The following is a 21,140-nucleotide window of genomic DNA, read 5'->3' on the forward strand; positions in this document are numbered from 1 at the left end:
CTTTGTCAGTATCTATTTTATCCACTAGGATAAATTTCAGTTATTTTTTTGACTGTCAAATGTTCCAACACTGTCACTAAAACCGGCCATAAACGTTGCCATAAGCCAGAGTCAGCCTGCAGTTAGAGCGGCAGTTACATGCAATCTGTTTCTGATAATACAACAATTAACTGTGAGAAATCAAGGAAATATTACAGTTGTTGTCTAAATAGACAAAAATTCACATTTAACCACTACATTTGTTCTCGGCAACCTTCCTGTTTTATAGAAATATAACCAGTGAGTTGAGTTCCCTTGAGTTGTCCTTGTTGACAACGACTCATTCAGACTGATGGCAACACGTTGGCAATCAGTCTGCATTTATCAAACCAAACAGTAATTATGTGCAATCCTTTAACAATCTGAGTGTGACAGTAGCCAGTGCAAGTCACACTGTGACCGTTTGCATAAAAGTTGCATCCTATCAGGCGACATGAGGCCTCGTTTGTAATGTTCCCAGAGTATTTTAATGTATTTTACAAAACATTACCGTATTGATACAATATTATGATACCACGCTGTATCGACTCTTTTCCCTTCCACCAGTGAATAGTATGTACGATCACGCTACGGGGACCAAAAACAAAAAACAAAACCCCAACTTAACCATTAATCTCTCTTTCCACCACTATCAGCATTTACTGAATGCAATTATTCCCCTTTTAGCGAAGGATTTTAATGAACCAATTTTATCAAATCCGAGTTATTTCTCAGGCTTCCTGTCCCAACTTAAGGATTTCCTCACGCTGCTCTGTTATGTAAACCTTAATCGCAGCCCAATCCTCAGGAACACCTGTATCCTAAAAACACACTAAGCTCAAGTTGCACCAAATATAGTGTTTGCACATCCGTGTTACATCATTATTTTCACACATTTAGCCTCGAGACAGAGTAAACTTCACAATAAATACTACTTTAGTTTCCAATATAGCTTAATAACTGCATAACATATCTCGGTTCAGGGGAAACGGGAATAATTGGAGCTCTTATACATCATCGTCTGCTGTAATCAGGGCATGACTATTAAACAGGAGGACATTATGTGTACAGACAGCAAACTTCCTTATTGCTTCAGCTGAGTGGAAATCGCAATAACACACACAAACGTGCTTTCACTGTAGATTGCTGTTATTCATATCACAGATACAGTCAGGTCATAAAACAAGAATAGTAACTCAATGCCGTCATCTTTGCACCATAGTACACAATTGACCAGCTCTACATTGTACAATACACCCATCCTCCTATTACGTTTCAGTAACTAATAACGCCACTTTCCCCTCTCCCTCCCTCCCTCTCTACCCCTAACCCTCCCATAGAGTGAAAACACTAACAGTACATCCATAAACTGGATCCCCTTTAAAGTTCACAGACTCGTCTGGACAGAACGAGACCCAGGGGAGATTGTGGGATCTGGCTCTGCTCAGTACACGTCCAGTTTCATGTAGCGCTAGAGGACCAGCTTTGAGGTTCTTAGATAAGAAAAGTGTATCTGTACAGCAGGGGTCCCCTTTTGGTCACGGCTGGGAATGTGATGGGAATTCGTCGGTTTTAGAAGGAAGTAGAGGACAAGGACCAGTTGACAGGTAAGAAAGCTCAGCTTTTTGCCGTTTTATCAGAGGTTAGAGAGGAAGATTGAGGAGAATAAGGACCGGACACGATTGGGGGGGGGGAAAAAAACCAAACAAACAAAAAATAAATTGAAGGGTGCAAATCTGCTCCTCACATGGAAAAAAAAATCCTATGTAGAACAAATGAAAAGATGTAGCAACAAATAAACCCCAAAACAAATTCATCCATAATTTGATACATAATGATAAAAATAAATGATTAGGAATAACATGATTTGTTTTGGAAAAGGGGACTAAGTCAGATGTGTTTGGAGAGGAGGGTTCAGTCAATCCTCTGAGCTTGATGAGGAGTCAGAGTCTTTCTGTGCTATGATAACATCGTCCAATAGCGCTTCCTGATCCGAGCTGTCATAGTCCCCCTGTGAAAGGCTGTCTCCTCCTTCCATTTTAACATCAAAGTCTGGACTGGTGAGGAAGTGATGAGAGGACTCCAGGTCCTCCTCGTCCATCATGTAGGCTCCATCTGACACCAGAGTCTCCTCTTCAACTCCGTCCAGGTTGGGGTCTTCGGGGGTAGGCTCTGGAGTGTGGTGATGGTGGTGGTGGTGGTGGTGATGGTGGTGATGATGACGGCGGCGGCTTTTCTTCGGGATCTCCGAGTGCTCCGTTAGCAGTCGGTGGAACAGGGTCTCCGGCAGAAAGCCCTGTGAGAAAAAGCAAAGAATCAATATTATCTGAATTAATATGAATAATTCATCGAGTCGGCACAAAAATCAGAGTGAAAAATTATCTGATTCATTGAAATTTATCATACAACTGTTGTGAGAGGCAATTTACTGCCATCTGGGTCATCATCTGACGCCGTCATTTGTGCTTAATTATAGCATCAAGATCATTTTAAGCACAGCACCGCTGCATGTCCACAGCTGCGAGTGTGGTGCAAAAGCTTTGGCTTTGTCCTGAAGGTGGTCAGCAAAATCAAATGTGCATGCTTTAGCCTTAGACTGCTTTATTTCCGACAAGCTGTGCCTGTGATGCTAGTAGAGGACTCGCACTCTCTGGTTTGCTCATTTGCAGTGCTCTTCATAGGTTACATTTGTTATTACTCTAACAAAATGACTGAATTCATCTTCATAAATTGGCACAATGAGCACAGAGCTTTCCACCTCCATTGGTGCCTCTTTGCAATTGCAGCGTCACAATTGCGCCCTACTTTGTTATGAATAATTAATAATGATGTCGACCCAATGAAGTATTAGAATTATCAATAAAGATGTAATCTAATCACAAGAGTCATGTAAAATTATAGCATCTTTAATACATACAGAATTCCGAACAGTTTCGGACCACTCCGGTGCTACAGCGTTGTCGGGATTCTCCTCCAGATATTCTCTCAGTTCTTGCAACATTGGACAGAAAGCAGCTCCAACCTACAGAGAAACATTTGCATGCTTGTTAGCGAGGGGCATCATAAAGCCTAAACGTAAACATCACCAGTCTACGCTTGTGTGCAACTGCGCCCCACCTTCTTCCCTGTCCTCATGTTGATGAGTTTGACCTTCTCATTGCCTGTGATGGCTTTATCTGCCCTCCTCCTTCTCTTCCTCTTGCTCCGGTTCACAAGAAGCTGAAGAAACAAGATATGATGAAACATAGTCCCGTACCCGTTTCGCCACAAACTGTCACCAGGGTTTGTTTATGAACCGGGACATGAATAAGAGTCATGAATTTACCTCCAGCATGTCTCCCTCCACTTCATAATCTGGGTTTTCCTTCAGCCACGTGGGCGGGTCCCTGCGACGAGGCATCCGCTCCAACGGATCGTGGAGTCCATCCATGTCAGAAAACTAAAAAGAAAGGAAGAGATATGATGATAAGATTATGAAGTGATATCAAACACTGCTTGGTTTCTGTTGCAGAGGAACATGTAAACCTGACTCTTGTACCTCTTGGTCCTTGCGCTTCTTCCGGCCACTGGCTTCTCCTCCTGACCCATTGGGCATCAAGGCCTGCTTGGAGAATGTGAGCTTCAGGCCCTCCTCCTGGCAGAGTGAGAGGAGGTGGTTTGTATTTTTAACCACAGACTATACATCACAGTCAACAATATTTTAGCAACTTGCATTAACAGTCAACAGACTGCTTCAGGTAAGCTGAACAGAATTTGCCGGTGTATCCCTACAACAATTCTAATGTCTCAACCTTATTCTCACCTTGAGGAGTTTTACAGTAAATTCGCCATCTTCTCCATCTGCCCCTGGGACGGCAGGCATGATGGGGGGTTTACGCATCACCCGTGTGTAAGCCATCTCATCTCCCACCAGCTCCGAGTTCGGGTTGAGCTGAGCTTCAGACACGTAACGCCGGCCCGAGGGCCACTGACCGGTCAGCACGAGGGTGCACAAACTGTCCAGGCGGTTGATCAACACACGGTCCTGAAACAAAAATAATCCCATGAGTGAGTCTTTTACCGTGACAAAACCCCACACATGTATGGATTAAGCGGGCATAAATTACCTTGGGCCAGTCAACCCTGAGGGGATCAGGAGGAGGAATGCCATCCTGAGACGTAGTCATTGAGAGTAAACTATTATCTTCATCCACATCGCACACCTTCATTCCTGTATAGATTGAAAAGAGTAACTTAGCACACAGGTCATTTCTATCTCCCGCCCCACTCAGCATTTTTTCTGTTAACTACCAGCTCACCTCCTTCTACCTCCGCCTCACTCTCTCCACTATCATCGCTGCTACTCGATCGATCTGAGGATGATGAGCCCGAATCAGAGTCTGAATCCGAGTCAGACGCTCCCTCCCCCTTCCTTCCCCCTTCCGTTTTCTCTCCCCGCACCTTGCTCCTCTTGAAGCTCCAGCCCTGACCTCGCATTTTGCCGTCATGGTGACTCAAGGGCGTACTCTGCAATCCAGCGGCGATTTCACCTGCGAGCAACCCAATATTCTCATCGGTTCCCTCCTCTTTCACCCCAAGCATGTGCTCCTCAGTCTTGGGCTGGCTGAGTGTCATGGTGGGTGGTGCCTGGGGTGGTGGAGGTGGAGGAGGTGGAGGAGGTGGGGCCTGCTGGTTCTGGATGAACTCATCACGGGCCTGGCTGAAAGTGAACTGTGGGTCTGCGAAGATGGAGAGCTCAGTGCGGCTGACGCCGTGCAGTGATGCGCCCAGCATTAGCTGGCGATCGTGCTCTGGAATATTCCACCAAGCAGGGAGCTCGGAGGTGGATGGAGCCAGAGCGAGGCGTTCCTCCAGGCAGGGGTGGGGGAGGACTCGCTCACGAAGGCGACGCAGGAGGCTGATACGGTAAAGAGTACGGGAAGCGCGTTCTTCAGTGATGGGAGCCACAGTCTGGGTAACCTCTGCTGGATCTGAATAAGGTGAGCGTGAAATATGTTAAATCATGTGGTAGATATGGTAGGACACTGACTACAACATACAGGGGGGGGGAAGAAGAAGCCAAGCATCAATCAATTAGTAATTACCTTCACGGCCTGGACGCAGGTGGCACACCCTCCGGCACATGGCGACAAAGGAACGGAAGTATCGACTGAGGCTCTCATCGGTTTTTTTATCTAGACGGGCAAAAGTACGGAAACGGGTCCAGTCAAATTCTGGCTCTCCTCCTTCAGGAAGACCGGGCTCCTTTTTGATCTTCTCCACACCGAAAGTTGACACCACGCGGTAGAAATCACATTCTTCCCTACGTGTCCACCTGGAAGAAACAGAAGAGAAAGGGGTCAGAATGAGGACGGTATTTTGTATAACTGATTCTGAACTAAAATGGAAAATACTTAAATCTCTTTACGTGTTTATAATGTGACATGGTAACTCAGCATTTCACCTGTAAAAGGTAATATTTCCAAAATCTTAAGCAAGATTTACAAAATAGTGATTTGGTGGGATTAAAGCTTTTACTACTGTGTGTTGAGACAGTAATATAGCAGCAGTATACCTTTGCTGTCGCTCCTGCCGTGCAATCTCCTTCAGCTTGCTGGCCTGTTCGCACCGCCTGCGCCTGCGGTCACCCTTCGCTTCGGCTTCAATCTTCAGCTGCTCTTGTCTGTAGCTGCGCTGGTAAGCTGTGATCAACCGCCGCAGCCGTGCTGTGAGCGATGAGCTTGAGGGCCATTCGCAGACACCGCTATGGCTAGCTGAATTTTCTATGATCACTGGTGGAGGTGCCTTATCTTCCACAGAAATCTCCTCGTCCACATTCATGGACTGGAGGACAAAATAAAAATTTGTTAGTGCTATCATCCAAATCTATGACATTAGAACAGTGCTGCCACATCCAAATGTGATGGGTCTGATATGTACCTCCTCAAAAAGATCTTTGGTGTGTCTTGATGCAGGCTTAAATTCTGGGTCTTCTGAGTACTTATCGTAGTCACCCCTGCATTTAAATTAAAAAAAAAAAGATAGAAAGAAAAAGTAAACAATGCAATTATGCAGTAATCTAATTTAACTTAAACACAGACATTTGAAACTTTCAAAACTGACAGAAATGTGAAACAGTAAAAGCTCACAGTTAATTTGAAAATCTGCTACAAATCTATAAGCAAATAACTTCTAAAATCGGCCCAGTTTGCCAACGACACTCACTCGTCTCCCAGTTCAGCATCACCAGTGTGCTGCTCGGCATCAATGGCCTTGTCGTCAGGCCGGCCGACTCTCTCCAGGAAGCAGAGGCAAGGATCAGCGCGCATGGTGGTGTACATCTCATAACCTAAGAGCAGGGAAAAGTCGAGGCTGTTAAACGCTAAATCTTTGACCACCAACACAGAGCAAGAACTGAGCCTGTCTTTAAACCACAATAAGATCCTCACACTGAACCCACCGTGCTTGAATACACCAGCCAGCAGTGAGCGGTCTGCGTCAGAGTCCCACCATCCTGCGGGCACCTCTTGCTGCTCCATCTCAGGCATCCAGATATCAACATCCCTGTGAAGAAAAAGAAAACAATGTATGATATATGGCCAGGACTGGCTGCTGTTTGTGTGCGCACTTGTCTATATATTTTAGATACCTGATATCAGCTCCTTTCAGGACAGAATCAGAATGTTCACCAATAACTTCCTGTTTCAGGTAGTATAGCATACGCACCCTCAGCAACACCCTGACATGGGAGAATAGAGGTTTATATCCATGGTGAATAATCTATACAAATATACATACACACAGCTGACTGGTTCACTAACTTGTTGCACTGATGCTTGAGGTGCTTGCGGTAGCTGTCGTCAAGCAGCAGGGTATCAGGGTTGTACTTGCGGATCCACTCCACCTTCTGAACATCAAATGTACTCTGGGCTTTTACCCTCTTGCCCTTTCTGCCTCTTGGGACAGGAATAGAAAGGCCTAGACACACACAAAAAAAGAATAAATACTGCTATTCAGCTTTTACACAGATTAACAGATTTGCTCTTTAACAAGCTAGGAACCACAGTTAGGTCCATAAATATTTTATACAGAGAACTTTGTTCTAAATTTGGTTCTGTTCATTACAACAATGATGAAACGACTCAGACTCAGGTGAAGTGCATCTGAGTTGTAGTTTAGCTTTAATTCAGTGAACAAAAAGATTGCATAACAATGTGAGGAGCTAAAGCATTTTTTTAATAACACAATCCCCTCATTTCAGTAAAAAGTAATGGGCAAATTAAATAATTGGAAATAAAATGTTCATTTCTAATAATTGGTTGAAACGCTTTGTTGGCAATGACAGCCTGAAGTCTTGAACTCATGGACATGACCAGATGCTGGGTTTCCTCTTTTTTAATACTCCACCAGGCCTTTACTGAAGCAGCTTTCAGTTGCTGTTTGCTTGCTTTCTGTCTCAAGTTTAGTCTTCAGCAAGTGAAATGCATGTTCAATTGGGTTGAGGCCAGGTGAGTGACTTGTACATTCGAGAATATTCCACTTCTTTGCTTAAATAAACTCCTGGGTTACTTTGGCTGTATGTTTTGGGTAATTGCCCACTTATATTATAAAGTACCACACAATTAATTTGACAGCATTTAGCTGGATTTGAGCAGACAGTAAGTCTTTGAACACCTCAGAATTCATTCGGCTACACCAGCGCCTTCTTTCTCTCTCAGGATGTACTAAACTGTAGAATCTTCCATTTGTAATATTGTATCAACGTCTCTGATGTTTTTTTTCCCCAGCAGCTTTAGGATAGTTCATTTCTCCTGCACGGAGAGCTTCTTTGACTTCATGTTGTCTGTTCACAGCAAAATCTTCCAAATGCAAGCGCCACACCTCAAATCAACTCCAGGCCTTTTATTGATAATGATTTAATGAAGGAGTTGCCCAAACCTGCTCATGAAACAGTCTTTGAGTCAATTGTCCAATGACTTTTTGTCCCTTTAAAAAGAGGGTGCATGTTAAGGAGCTAAACTCCTAAACCCTTGTGGATATCCTCAAATGAAAGTTGAGTCTACACATTATGTCCATTATATACTATAACTGGAATATGTTTCAATAAATGGGTAAAAAACAAAAACAAAACCTGTGTCAGTGGTCAAATATATATGCACCTAACTGTATGAGGGATAAATGCTAAGTGCAGCTCCATACCCGAGTGGTTGAGTAGCGTTTGTGGTTCACGCCCATTCTCTGGCGGCGTGATGAGCTCCCAGATGAAACTCTTGATGTTCTCGTCTCCACGATAGTGAAGCAGACAGAAGACCAGAATAACGCGACAGATCGTCTCCACATCACGCTCGCTCAGACGCCGCTTACACCTGGCATGGGATAAGATGTCCCTCCAGCGACCCCAACTAAAAAAAGACGAACACAGGTAAAAGAGTGAAAATAAAGGACAAAACCCAATTAAAAAGAAAAAATATATATAATAAATACAGGAAATGCACTCTTCGCACCCATAGACGAGAAGGTGTTTCTCCACCCGGAAACAGTCAGTGCGGCCGTAACCACCTCCGCTGTGGCGGTCAGACCGCCGAGAAGCACGCGAGTGTCTGGAATTGGACGGTGGGTACTCTTCATCACTGTCTAGATCGGACAGGTCTCCACCTTCACCTCGTAGACTGGAGAACTGACGGGTCTGCTTACGAACTCTTGGAGTGTCGATCACAAGAGTGTTCTGTGAAGAGAAACACGTTATATTAAGATGAACACAATAAACAACTCAAACTTGGTGTATGAGAGGATAGGTGCTTTTAAATAAATCTAATACAAGTTGACACCATTTAGCTCTACAATTCTCATATGAATTTCTTTACCAAAAAAATAAAACAGCATAGCTTTACCTTCCTATTGATTGTGTCCATGTCTATGTCTGCTTTCTTGGCCCACTTCTGCCAGAACTCAGGGTCATCGAGGGCGATGTCAGTACGGTTCTCAGAGGCCACAAAGCTGGCTTTGGAGAAAGTGGAACCTTTTCCCTCGCTCTCAATGGTGATGGTAGTGGCTCTTCGCTGAAGGATCTGGTCAATATCTTCCTCACAGAACCGACTACCCTCGTCGTTCTCATCCATGATGGCAGCATAAGCCCCCTTCCTAAGCAGATCTTCTATCTCCTTCTTGGAGAACTGCTGGATCTGTCGAAAGGCATCGAACGACATTTACAAGTTACCCAGACTGGATTTCAAAAGGCTAGTTTTGAAGAAAAAAGAAAAAAAAAAATGCACAAAATATACTACAACTGATCAATAATGTGGCTCTGATAATTGACTTTTCTTACCCCATTGACGTTGCTGTCTTTGTTGCCACTCATGCTTTGCAGGACTGCACGGTCTAGACCTAGCTTCAGACTTGCTTTATCAAGCATCTCCCGCTCATAGGAATTTCTAGTGATGAGTCGGTAGACCTTGACAGCCTTTGACTGGCCAATACGATGACATCGGGCTTGGGCCTAAAATAGCCATTTAAAAAACAAATTAAAAAAACAAAACAAACAAAGGGTCAAGAGAGCAGAACTTGCACAAAATGAGGAGAAAGTACAAAGTTTGAACCAAATATTTTAAGATTGTTTGATCTTTTGGTTATATTCATGCCACTTTATGTCTTGTACCTGCAGGTCATTTTGAGGGTTCCAGTCAGAGTCAAATATAACACAAGTGTCAGCAGCAGTTAGGTTAATACCCAGGCCACCAGCACGGGTACACAGCAGGAAGACAAAGCGGTCTGAGTCAGGTTTGCTGAAACGATCGATGGCAGCCTGTCGCAAGTTCCCACGCACTCTACCATCAATTCGCTCATAAAGGTATCTGTAAAAGCAAGTTACATTAACCTACCACACAGCATTCTGCAAGCACTAACAAATATTTCAAAAAGATTTTTAATGATCGCTGACTTAGCATGCATTTGACATTTATTTATCATTTTAGAAAAACTGCAACATATACACTGCGGTCATCATACCTCTTGTTGATGAGGTAGTCCTCCAGAATGTCTAAGCAGCGCACCATCTGGGAGAAGATGAGCACTTTGTGGCCACCAGCCTTGAGGCGAGGCAGCAGCTTGTCCAGTAGCACCAGCTTTCCAGCCGACCGAATCAGAGCCTGCAAATGGAAGTCAGGGGCCAGGGGGTCATACACCTCCCGCAACTCCGCTACGATCTTCTCCTCCGCACCTGAACATAACAACGAGAACATATTGGTTTTAAATAAATTTGATACCTGCTGGCAAAACCTGCAGTGCTGCCGCTGTATTTTAGAAACATCACATGTTAATAACATCTGCCAAATATCAAATGATTATATGAACTATATGGCACAGTTTAGGTCTGTGAGCCTGAGTGTACCAAAGGTACAAAGAGCTAAAAAAGAACTTCGACCTAATGTTGTTTATCAATGCCAGAGGATGAACTCTGATAAACAAGCTGTCTCCACTAGAGGGGAAAAAAAAAAAACTCGTTAAGAGTCATGTAATACCATTGATGAGGTAGGGGTGGTTGCAGCACTTGCGGAGCTCCATCATAGTGTTGAGCAGGTTGGGGACATTGCTGTTACTGCTTGCTCCTAAACTGAGGAAACTGAAGTTTCTCTCCAGAATGGCCCGGTAGTACTTCTTCTGGATATCTGTCAGCTCAACCTGAGAGGAAACAATTGCACGTTATGTTTTTTCTCCCTTTAAGCTCACCAGTGATGTTATGGCAATCGTCAATTGAGATCCTTGGTTTTTTTTTTCCTTTTTTTTGGTGAAAAGAAAAGGTTTCGCATTAAGATTTTATTCCATCTAACCTCAATGATGGTCTCCTGTTTGGGTGCCAAGTTCTTCTCTACATCCTCCTTGAGCCTTCGAAGCATCATGGGTTTCAAGATTGCTTGTAGCTTCTGAACCTAAAGGATCAAAACAAATAATCAGCTCAATAGCGGGCAAGGGAGCCGATGCGTATATGTAACGACGACAAACAGAATAAGGTTATCGATGCTAACGCCAATATTTAGGCATGTCGCACCTGTTCCTCTGTTTTCAAGTCTCCAAAGTCTCTGAGAAATTCAGTTTCAGAGGGGAACTGGGCAGGCTCCAGGAAATGAAGCAGACTAAAGAGCTCCTCCACAGTGTTCTGGAGGGGAGTGCCAGTCAACAACACTTTGTGTTCCTGAAAGAACCACAAGACACAAATTGTGAGATGGAAGAAAAAAGAAGGGCGAGTGTAAAACCGTGCGGTGATAAATCAGGGACGATGCAGAAGGAACAAGATCCCAAAAAAACGGATTAGCTGAAGTCTGAAAGTTTTTTTAAAACCATTTGGGGTGCACTTCTGTGTAAATGAAAACAATTTTAATTCAATTAAAACTGTGCCGGACACCATTATGTCAGTATTCCTGTTATTCAGCAACATTAGCTGTGGTCCACTCACCAGGTCCAGCATCTTTAAGCTATCCAAAAGCTTGCAATTACGATTTTTGAGACGGTGAGCCTCGTCAATGATGACGCAACGCCAGGCGATCTCCCTCAACTCGGGGCAGTCAGATAGCACCATCTCAAAGGTTGTGATGAGAGCATCGAACTTGTACGCACCCGGGATTAAATGCTCCTGCACACAAAATCATGATTTTCATTATACATGTTATGAACACATTACAAAAAACACACAAAACAAATCGCTGGCGATCATAACCAATAACTTTACCTTCTCATCTTTGCAGTACATCTCATACTGCTGTATCATCTGTCGGCTGGCCAGGCTGCCGTGATAGACGATGGCATTCATGTTGGTCCACGTAGAGAACTCCCGCTCCCAGTTGGTGATGGTGGAGAGGGGAGCAATGACCAGAAAGGGGCCCTGGACACCAGCAGCATAAACCTCAGATAGGAGTGCAATAGACTGGATGGTCTTCCCCAGACCCATCTCATCTGCCAGGATACAGTTCTGCCTAAAATAAAGAAACATCATTTGAGTGCAAAATGCGGTGGTATGTTCACACTGTCTGAAACTAGTTTGAAGGTTAAAATATGTTTCTGACCATGGTGTTAAGCAAAAGAGTGTGTGGGATAAATACCTGTTGTACCAGTTAAAGAGCAGCCAGTTGACTCCTTCCAGCTGGTACTCTCTGAGTATGTTACCATTCTTGTACTCTCTGGTCTCCTCCAACTTTTTCCAAGAACTGGCAGGAGGCCGTGCCTAAATAGAAGAGAAAAAATAGATGAAAAACTCACAAGAAACATCGTTGTTCCCTTACGTAAGTTCTCATTTTTTCCATTAAGCCAAGTTTTGAAGGAAGGAGACAAAAGTAAAAAAAAAAAAGAAAGAAAGAAAGAAAGAAACTCAAAGAAGCATTTCTGCATCTTGATGCAGAGCAGATTAGTCCTGTTGGAACAACTGGGGATTTTCTAAAGTTTGGTTCACAGTGAATGGTAACCTGCACTGAACATGTTTGATGTGTGCACTGGGGGTTGTGTCAGTTTGTTTCTGTTACACACAAAGTGTCTCTCTAAACTGTTTACGTTAAACATTTAACAGAGAAACACAGGGACAAACTTAAAGTTACAGCTTCCTCCCACCATTGTTTAATTTAACTGTAGTTTGGGATTCTAAAACACGGATGCTGGATACACATCTTCATCCAAGCCAGCGTCTTCACAATCACGTGCTCTTCCAAATTTACAGTCATCAATAGTATTTCTGGACTTATGGCTGGACAATTTCACATCAGTGGCTTTGGTCATCACTGTAATGTTGTGTTGAAAAGAATACAGGGTTGTACTATCAGACGTCACAACATAAATACACACAGACACATTACTATATCTTTTACATGACTGCTCACCGCTCTCTTAAGGCGAGGTTGTCTGTTTTGGATCTTGCTGAATTCTTCAACCTTGCCTTCGTCCACATCCTCCTTCAGCTCCCAAGTAGCATCTTCATATGGCAGAGAGCACCACTTCACCAAGTAGTAGATAACAGGCTGACAGGACGAGAGAGAATGGGAATTAACACAAGCAATTTGCAATTTTGCAAAGGGAGGTCAAAAGAACCATGTCCAAAATTAGGCCACATAGCCAAAGGTTAATGCCTCATCTCTCACCTCGCCGTTGTCCTTGTCCACACTGTGGGACACATCCAGGATCCTGTCCACCTCCACGTAGTCTGGATTAAAAGGCTCCTCGTCCTAAAGAAAACAATAGCATTAGCCACAGACAGCATAACTGAGTGCATCTAACTGAGATACACCCAAACTGACAGGTTTCAGCGTGTGCTTCACGCTCACCTCCTGGAACAAGTGCCTCATCTGAGCTTGCTTGGTCTTGAACCTCTTAATCTTTTGATGGATCCTCTTGTCTTTCTCCAGCTGCTCCAAAGTGGCCCACTCGCAGTGCAAGTATGAACTGAAAACAAGAGTGTGCAGTTGTACTCATTTTTACTCACTCACCCATCCCCTCAAACAATAAACAAACAAACAAACAAAAAAGTGTCACGTGCCAGAGTCAAAGATGCTCAGAGAGACACTGCAACTTACTAGTTTTTGTATTTCACAAAGAATTCTTCTATATTTGTATACTGGCCTGGAAACACCTTAAAAACAAAAGAGGAAATTTGAAGCCATTACGCCCGCAACAACTTAAATTATATTAATTTAATGATTATAATTAATTACGTGACCGTACTTCCTTCTTGGTTAATCTCATGGAGAGAATTTTGTCTACAATGGCAGCATCTTCTTCACTTGGGTTTTCCTGTAAAATAAACACGTGTCAAAAACTCACACTACAAACATCACAAATAGCCACACATAAATGTGAATGAAAACAAACATCGTGACAATAAGAAGAAATAATATTGTTCCACACTCACCACAAAGAACTGCATACTGGGCAATCCATCACCATCCAGCTCCACTTCCTGTTTGAGCTGCACTGGTGCCCCACTGCTGATGGAAGCCACAGCTGCCGCGGTTGTAGTAACATCTACGTCTTCCTGCTCGTCCTCATCATCCGTTATCTTGATATCTAGATCCTCAGTGTACTTCTTTCTCTTCACCACACGATTGGAGCGTCTCTTCTGAGGAGAGAGGGGCGCGATTTAAACGTGTGTATTCTGTGCAGCAGGAGCTGAGTGTTATTAGACAGTTTTTATTTAGAATTCATTATATTTCTGTGGTATCTTGACTTATATGCCCCCTTTTTCCAAATCTGTTCATAACTGGGACGTCCCAGCACATAACTGGATGTGTGTCAACCACCTGAGACAGGAAGGGAGGCTACTCATCTGCAACTATCAGGTGGTTTTATTAGGACAAGTCTTTACTGTGGAAGTACTCCACATACTCTTAATCTTCTGTTTATTTTATGTCGCAATTATTATCACAAAGACATCAAATCAGGGCAATGTACTGTCAACAATTGTTACCAACAAACAGTACGATTATGAAGTGTTCACAGTGGGGCAAAAAAAGAAAAGAAAGGATGGCTCAACACTACTTGTATGATTTTATGAGCATGCATGTGCTTGTACCGTAATCATGTCATCCTCCAGCGCAGCAGGTGACGCAGGACTCAACTCCCCGTCAGAGTGGTCTGAGGACGCGTTTCTCTTCCTTTTCTTTGCTCCAACTAGAGTGATAGTACTGTAGGATGGAGGAGGGGGGGTTAAATATGGTTTTCTTCAAAGCTGCATTTCTAAATGTACAGAAATAAGCTGTGCATTTAAATGAGACATCTTAATTTGCTTACTTCGCCTTAGCTTTGCTTTTGCTCTTGTTCGCAGCACTGGGTATTACTGTGCCTCCCGCCACTATAGTTGTTCCTCCTGGTGCCTTGACTTTTCCCTTTTTGTCAGGCCCTCCTGCGGTTTTGGGTGCCGTTCCTCCAGATACAGGGCTTTTCTTCTTACTTCCTCCACCGCTGGTTTTCTTCTTAGCACTAGACACCACCGTCACGGTACCCCCCATTTCTGGGGAAGACTGCGTAGCTGGAAGCTCATCCTGGTTAAGGACTCTGGGTAGGTTCTTCTCACCACGAGCTTTGGCCCGAGCTATAGCCTCAGCCACTATACGGTTAGCTTTCTCTTGCTTGCAGAGAATCTCCACTCGCCGCACAGAGGCAGGCTCTCCGGGCGCCTTGGTAATGCGGATGGCCTGGGATGGAGTGGTAGTTGTAGAAGACGGCCCTGCTGCTGAAGTGTTGATGACCTTCACAACAGAGACGGTGCCGCCAGCCGACGAGGCTGCGCTTGTCTGAGTTAAAGAGAAGGTTAAAAATACATAACATTTTTACAAAATTACAATACATTCTTCCCTGTAATTTCTCTCAGTTCACATTAAAAGCCCCACTCTAATGTAGAGAATAAATAAAATCTGCAGATTAGAGGTCTACCTGTGGCTGCAGAAGCATTTTGAGTGGTACTGCCACTCGCTGCCCTCCTTGGCCTTGGGATATTTGCAACACCTGAGGGCTGCCGGTATTCCCAGCTCCTGAAACCAGCTGGTACTGCACAAATGAAAGAGACACATCAAGTTACAGATTGATCAGATTGATTAAAAAAACAAAAAAAAAAGTATTAGTTTAAAAAACAAAAAAACACAAGCCTTGTCTGAGGGACTTCCTAAAAATTAACAAGAATTTTTTTTTTTTTTTTAAATGCAAGTTTCCGAGAATAAGTTGTATTAACAAGTTTTTAAGACTGGATGGCATACGACTTGTAAAAGCAACCTCTAGCACATGGATGAGACTTCCTTCTGACTCCAAAATTTGCTTTAAACTAGGTGGTGTTCCCACCCATACAGACTTTGAGTGGGCTACATCATAAATACACGCACACACGCCTGAAATATAAAAATGAATAAACAATGTCCTTATGTTATCAGTTTACTAGTAGACAGTTTGCACTGTCTTATTGTGAAAGTTCAAATGCTTGAAATAAACTGGCATGAGTCCTTCCAGTTTCATGGTTTGCCTGTTGGGTTGCTACTGTAGTTATCGTTCACACTGCGCCCCCCCCCCACACACACACACACAGCAAAGGCATTTCAAAATTTTGTTGTCATGTTGCTTTAAACTGGTTTTAAAAAAACCAAACATAAAACCCCACAATGACCATGTAAAATTGTTATTAACTTGACAGAAAGACGAACACATTGATTAGACACAGATTAGACACACATGTGTCTAATCTGATTATTTGGAGTAATAATAAACTTAACATTCCTATTAAAAGACTTAAATTTACTGGTTTTTCAACCTGAAGCCATTAAATATCACGTAACAAAGACACGGAGAGAATGTCAATATATTTAAAATGCACCGTCCTTTATCTCCAAGCTTGCCAGTCCCTCCACATCACATACCACAAAGTGCGTTTCAAAACAATCAATGCTCTTCAGCTGATCAGAGAAACTACCTCTGAATACTAACTGATACCGGTCAGTGGAGCCAAGATGGTGATTAAGCTGGTCTGATCTGTCCTGGCTAAAAGACGTTGTCAAAGCCAAGGTGTTTTGCCATGTCACCTCATATTACATTTGTACATCTGAAGCACTGTGTACTCTGGTACACATGTTGAACTAAAATATTAGTTACACAGTGACACCTTTGAGGAGGAGCAAACTTTCACAGATTTCAGAACTATAGTATTTGCGAATGGTGGAAATTAAAAGCAGACCGGTATTCAAGATGATTGACAAGGGAACAACAACAACAACAACAACAACAACAACAACAACAAGACTTTCAAGGCCCCACTTACTTGAAACAACAGAAATTAAGAGCAATTTGAATGATTTTGGCAAAAACATGCCATCAAAACTCAACGTAACTTATTAACACTGTTAAACAAGCCGAGACCTCCAACTCCTACAGCATTCGTTTCTCACCTTTACACCACCTTGCTGATTGGGCTGTTGTTGCACCTGTAGCTGAATTGTGAGAACTTTGGGCTGCCCTCCAGCCTGGCCTGCTGCTCGTGCCTGGGTCAGGGCTGCTAGCTGGCTCCCCTGGAGCACCAGTTTCCCCCCAGGGAGCTGCCCCAGAACCAGTTTAGTTGGGGCCTGGGTCTGCTGAGGTTGGCCTCCTTGTGCCGTCTGAACCTGCTGGACTTGGGTGACCTGCTGTTGGGCTGCAAGAGCTTGACCTGCTTGAGTTGCAGAGCCAGCCTGGGATGGCTGCTGAAGAACCAAGGTGATGCGTTTTGCTTCTCCACCCTAGAATGAGAAATGCAGAAGGACATTTATAACTGAACTAATTAAAAAACATGAAATCAGCAGTTATCCTGATGGTATAACAAATGTCACCTGCTGACACTTTGTGGTCTGCTTACCTGCGTCTGGGCCTGCATAGCTGGCTGGAGCTGCACTTGGCCCTGTGCCTGGACCTGGATCTGAGCTGCCTGGGGTTGAACTTGGATCTGAGCAGCTTGGTTTTGGAGCTGCACTTGGCCCTGTGCCTGAACCTGGATCTGGGCAGCCTGGGTTTGAGTTATCTGTGCTGTTGCTGGAATCTGCACTTGAACTGACTGGCCTTGTGTCTGCTGCACCTGCTGGGGCATGGACGTGAGCAACACCTGTTTCACTGGTCCATTAGGAGACTGCAGCAGCCTCTGCACTCCTGCACCACCCACTTTCACTTGTGTTTGTCCTGGGCCTGCCTGATTCAATACTGTTCCGCCCTGCAGGATGGACATGCCAGGTTTGAGTGGTGTGCCAGACACTACACGGATGACCTTTCCACCAGTCTGACCCGTGGCTCCTGATACAGTCTGTAGCACCTGTGCTTGACCCTGGGGACCTTTGAGAATGACGATTTTGCCACCAGCCTGTTGTGTAATGGCAGCTAACTGCTGGGGAGTAAGCTGGTGGGTTATCTGTGTGAGCTGCTGGGTGGTGGCGGTGGTTGTAGCTGGAGAGCTAGAAACAGTCAGAGGCGAGCTCAACAGGACAGTGCTACTGGTGGCCCCACTGGCATTGCTGGCAATTGGTATGGTGGTCTGGGCCTGTATCTGATTCACAGTATCAGTAGGAGTAGGGGTCACATGAGGCGCTACAGCTATGGAAATGGTCTGAGGAGTTGCCACTTGCACTGGCTGCTGTGTGGGGACTTGAACAGGGGCTGGATCCGGAACGGCTGGAGCTTCTACAGGAATACCGAGGCTCGTGTTAGACGCGAGCTCAGGAGCAGGCTCAGACTCTGGTGTTGGATCCACCTGGCCCAGAGCAAGCTTGAACGCTTCCTCAACCGGGTCCGAGGAACCCTGAGAAAAGGAGTCGTCCGGTAGGGCATCCAAGTTAAACAGGGGTGTGTCCTCAAAGAGGTCCATAATGGGATCTGCCATCTTGCCCACTCCACACAGGGAGATGGGCACAATGTTAAAAAGACTCCGAGATGGAAGCTAAATAGTTGTTGTCCAGTTCTTCTCAATTTTTAGATAATCAGCTGTGAAGGGAAAGGAAACAACAGTTAGACACAATTTTCTTACTGACTTTGTTCAAAGAAATGCTGCACTATCACAGCAGAACGTCGCTCAGACCTGTACATCAAACTGTGAAGTGACAGCTCTAATGGTTAGTACAAGAGTGCTTAAGTTAAGGAAGGGAGAAGCAGAGAAAGGTAATCATTGTAGTTTTTATTATGGTTTTCTGGTGGCTATGAAGATCATAATCAGTGGAAATGTCTTAAGGGTTAAAAGGACGTGAAGTTTACTAAAACAAGGATCACTTTATGTAAACACGCTTTTATTTATCTTAGTGGCTGTGGTGGAAATTATCCGGTTAATACAGTTAATGGGCCGCATAAAAAATAAAATAATGCTAGAAGGATGTAGCAGCTTGTAAACTAGAGACGAAACATTAAAAGTATAGTTTTTGAATTCATCCTCCAACTCGTGGCCACACCGTCCAGAAACGCTTTCAAAGTGAAATTAAAAGCTTTGAAAACACACAAAAACAGTGCTCGTCGGCTTAAGTGTTAACATATAAAGAGAAAGTACGCGGATAACATTTAGTGAATGAGAATAACGAGCAGTGAAGTCATACGATTAGGTGAGTGATGCTGGAGAGACGGGATGCTTTCCTCTCAGGTCGTATTGCAGTCTTTCTCCCAAAACCGTCGGCTAGCATTAGCTTCTACCGCTACAAAAATGTGCCTGTTACAAAGGCGTGTGTGGCACCGTAAACACATTTAGACTCAAAAACACGATGAACTGTGTCCTCTTCGCCGTCAGTTCGCTTTCCAGTCATTTACTATCAACCATTCAGTCCACCGGACTCCTTCGATATCGTCAACAAACCGGACCAAACCAAAGCAACGTGCCACAATAACCATTGCCCGTCAACGTTCAGACACAGGTTAGGCCGCATTGCTGTTTCGGCTGGCCTGCGTCTATTTTCGGCAAAAATACGTGAAAATAACCATCATATCTACTGCCCCAACTCTCACAGTAATAATTTCAGGGTGCTAAATTTACCTTTGCGTCGACACACATGGCTTTCTGAGTCTCACAACACTGTACGATTACAGGAAACGGCCAGGAGAGAGCAGGAACTAACATTCTTGCCAGAGAAAGCTCAGAAAGCTTGCCCCTCTGGTGCCGTGAAACGATCATTGGTTAGCCTCCTCCCAAGCCGGCAGCATACGGCAATTTCATTGGCTCGACTAGCTGTCCATCAGACGCACTGCCGCTACCGGGCGGGATGAGAGTCATAGTTTGGTTGAAGTAACACTAAATGCGGCCTAGTTGGGATCGTTTGGCTCGGTGATCTTCAACATTGCTGTCTCGCTGTTGTAGATGCTCGAAATAGGAAGCGCAGCAGTTTTAGAGCTGGCTGGAAAAAAATAGATATTGTTTTAATAAACTGAAGTGTTCATGGACTGCACGGCCAAAAGACCTGTTTCTGAATGGCACACCATCAATTTTTTCAGCGGTTTATTACACTGGCCATAGCCCAGAAATCAGCCTACATCATTAAATGAATGAAGACCTGTTGTCATATCGGTCTATTAGTTTCTAGATGTATATAACCAGACGACGAGGGCGTATTATATATTTCCCAAGGTTACTGGTACACCTGGAACATTAATATTAGCTTCCTCTGGGTATTAATGTAATGGTCTGGCGCTTTCATATGCGATTCAGTTTTTTAATTAGGCTTTGGTGCCCTCTAGTGGCCTAATATTAAAATATAATTACTAGCTTTCAGTCTGTTATGTATGCAGTTTTCAGGGCACTGGGACAGAAAAGGGCTCTTATTGCCCCAGATTCATTTTTTCGTTTTCTTTTTTCTTTTGGTCAGTTTCCTTAATCACAAATTAATTAGACCATATAAGTGTAAACTAATCTTAAATAATCTCATACTTAGATTTCTACATAGGGCCCTCTGAGGTCAGATCACAGGAATGCCACACCCTGTCAGATACAATTGTATTTGAGTGGAGCAAATCTTGAAGTAAATAAATTGCCAATGGCTTTGAAGTTTGTTGTATTTGCAGGTCCTTGTGGGGCTCGGGGCAAAACGGAGGTTACTCACTCTACGTGGCTGAAGAGTGAACCAATCAGTACAGTGGCACTTAGGTGTAAAGTATAAAAAAGAAAAACATTTTAACATTTGTGCGAACACTGCAAGATTTCATTGTGTTTTCTGAGATTTATTTAGAAAGGCCATCATTTCCTGCCTAGGACTTGAGGTTAATTTAATAAGATATTCTTCTTTGGGAGCATTAATATGACAGCGTGAATTCATATCTAGGCTTTTTCCATTTTTATGAATTTTTTACTTATCCTATTTTCATAAATGTATAATTCTGGTAACAGAAGGATGAAAATGACAAAGGAAGTCAGAGAGAGAGAGAGAGGAAGATGGTGGGCATGAACCACGGAAGCGTAAGTGACTACATGTGACAGCACACCACACTTTATCCACGGCAGCCCTGCAGAGATGAACCTGCCTGTTCGACAGAGCCTCCATCTGTCTGCGGCCCTGTAAGGAGCATCCACCGTACACCACACTTCATACCGGGTCCCACGCTGGTCCCTTCGGTCCATGCCAATGCCAACTCTGCTGGTGGGATCTATATTTACAAACAGCTGCCATGGCACTAGGTAGGGTACAATGGAAGGGATGAGA

At 43.9% G+C, this 21,140-nt stretch overlaps 1 protein-coding gene across 2 annotated transcripts; it reads right to left on the reverse strand.

Moving 5' to 3' along the window:
- Window positions 1–936: 936 nt before the first annotated feature.
- chd8 (chromodomain helicase DNA binding protein 8) lies at window positions 937–19,613 on the reverse strand. 2 transcript variants are annotated; one of them, XM_042225485.1, is made up of 39 exons: window positions 19,484–19,613; window positions 17,342–18,453; window positions 16,899–17,225; window positions 15,403–15,516; window positions 14,761–15,263; window positions 14,543–14,654; window positions 13,883–14,086; window positions 13,696–13,764; window positions 13,548–13,603; window positions 13,299–13,416; window positions 13,116–13,199; window positions 12,858–12,995; window positions 12,090–12,211; window positions 11,720–11,963; window positions 11,447–11,623; window positions 11,042–11,185; window positions 10,824–10,922; window positions 10,515–10,674; window positions 10,003–10,213; window positions 9,653–9,848; window positions 9,323–9,493; window positions 8,889–9,179; window positions 8,502–8,722; window positions 8,197–8,399; window positions 6,819–6,975; window positions 6,647–6,736; window positions 6,458–6,561; window positions 6,223–6,346; window positions 5,938–6,013; window positions 5,573–5,841; window positions 5,103–5,332; window positions 4,317–4,988; window positions 4,125–4,228; window positions 3,821–4,042; window positions 3,557–3,652; window positions 3,344–3,457; window positions 3,136–3,237; window positions 2,936–3,040; window positions 937–2,314 (listed from the first exon to the last, which is right to left on the reverse strand). In XM_042225485.1, exons 2-39 carry the CDS (start codon window positions 18,350–18,352, stop codon window positions 1,937–1,939), a joined length of 7,818 nt encoding a protein of 2,605 aa, XP_042081419.1. In that variant the 5' UTR covers window positions 18,353–18,453; window positions 19,484–19,613; the 3' UTR covers window positions 937–1,936. The 2 variants fall into 2 exon arrangements, with proteins under 2 accessions (XP_042081419.1, XP_005933727.1); XM_005933665.3 differs by having other exon boundaries at window positions 13,883–14,089.
- Window positions 19,614–21,140: the final 1,527 nt, after the last annotated feature.

This window comes from Haplochromis burtoni, unplaced genomic scaffold, assembly GCF_018398535.1.
Source record: "Haplochromis burtoni strain Fernald_Lab_line unplaced genomic scaffold, NCSU_Asbu1 Contig_172, whole genome shotgun sequence".
NCBI lineage: Eukaryota > Metazoa > Chordata > Actinopteri > Cichliformes > Cichlidae > Haplochromis > Haplochromis burtoni.

Coding starts and splice junctions, on each gene's coding strand:
- chd8 (XM_005933665.3), bottom strand. CDS start 18,352: ATGGCAGATCCCATTATGGACCTCTTTGAGGACACACCCCTGTTTAAC. Junction 15,264..15,402: donor AAATGCTTCTGCAGCCACAG/GTAGACCTCTAA, acceptor TCTTTAACTCAG/ACAAGCGCAGCCTCGTCGGC. Junction 13,604..13,695: donor TGAGATTAACCAAGAAGGAA/GTACGGTCACGT, acceptor TTTGTTTTTAAG/GTGTTTCCAGGCCAGTATAC.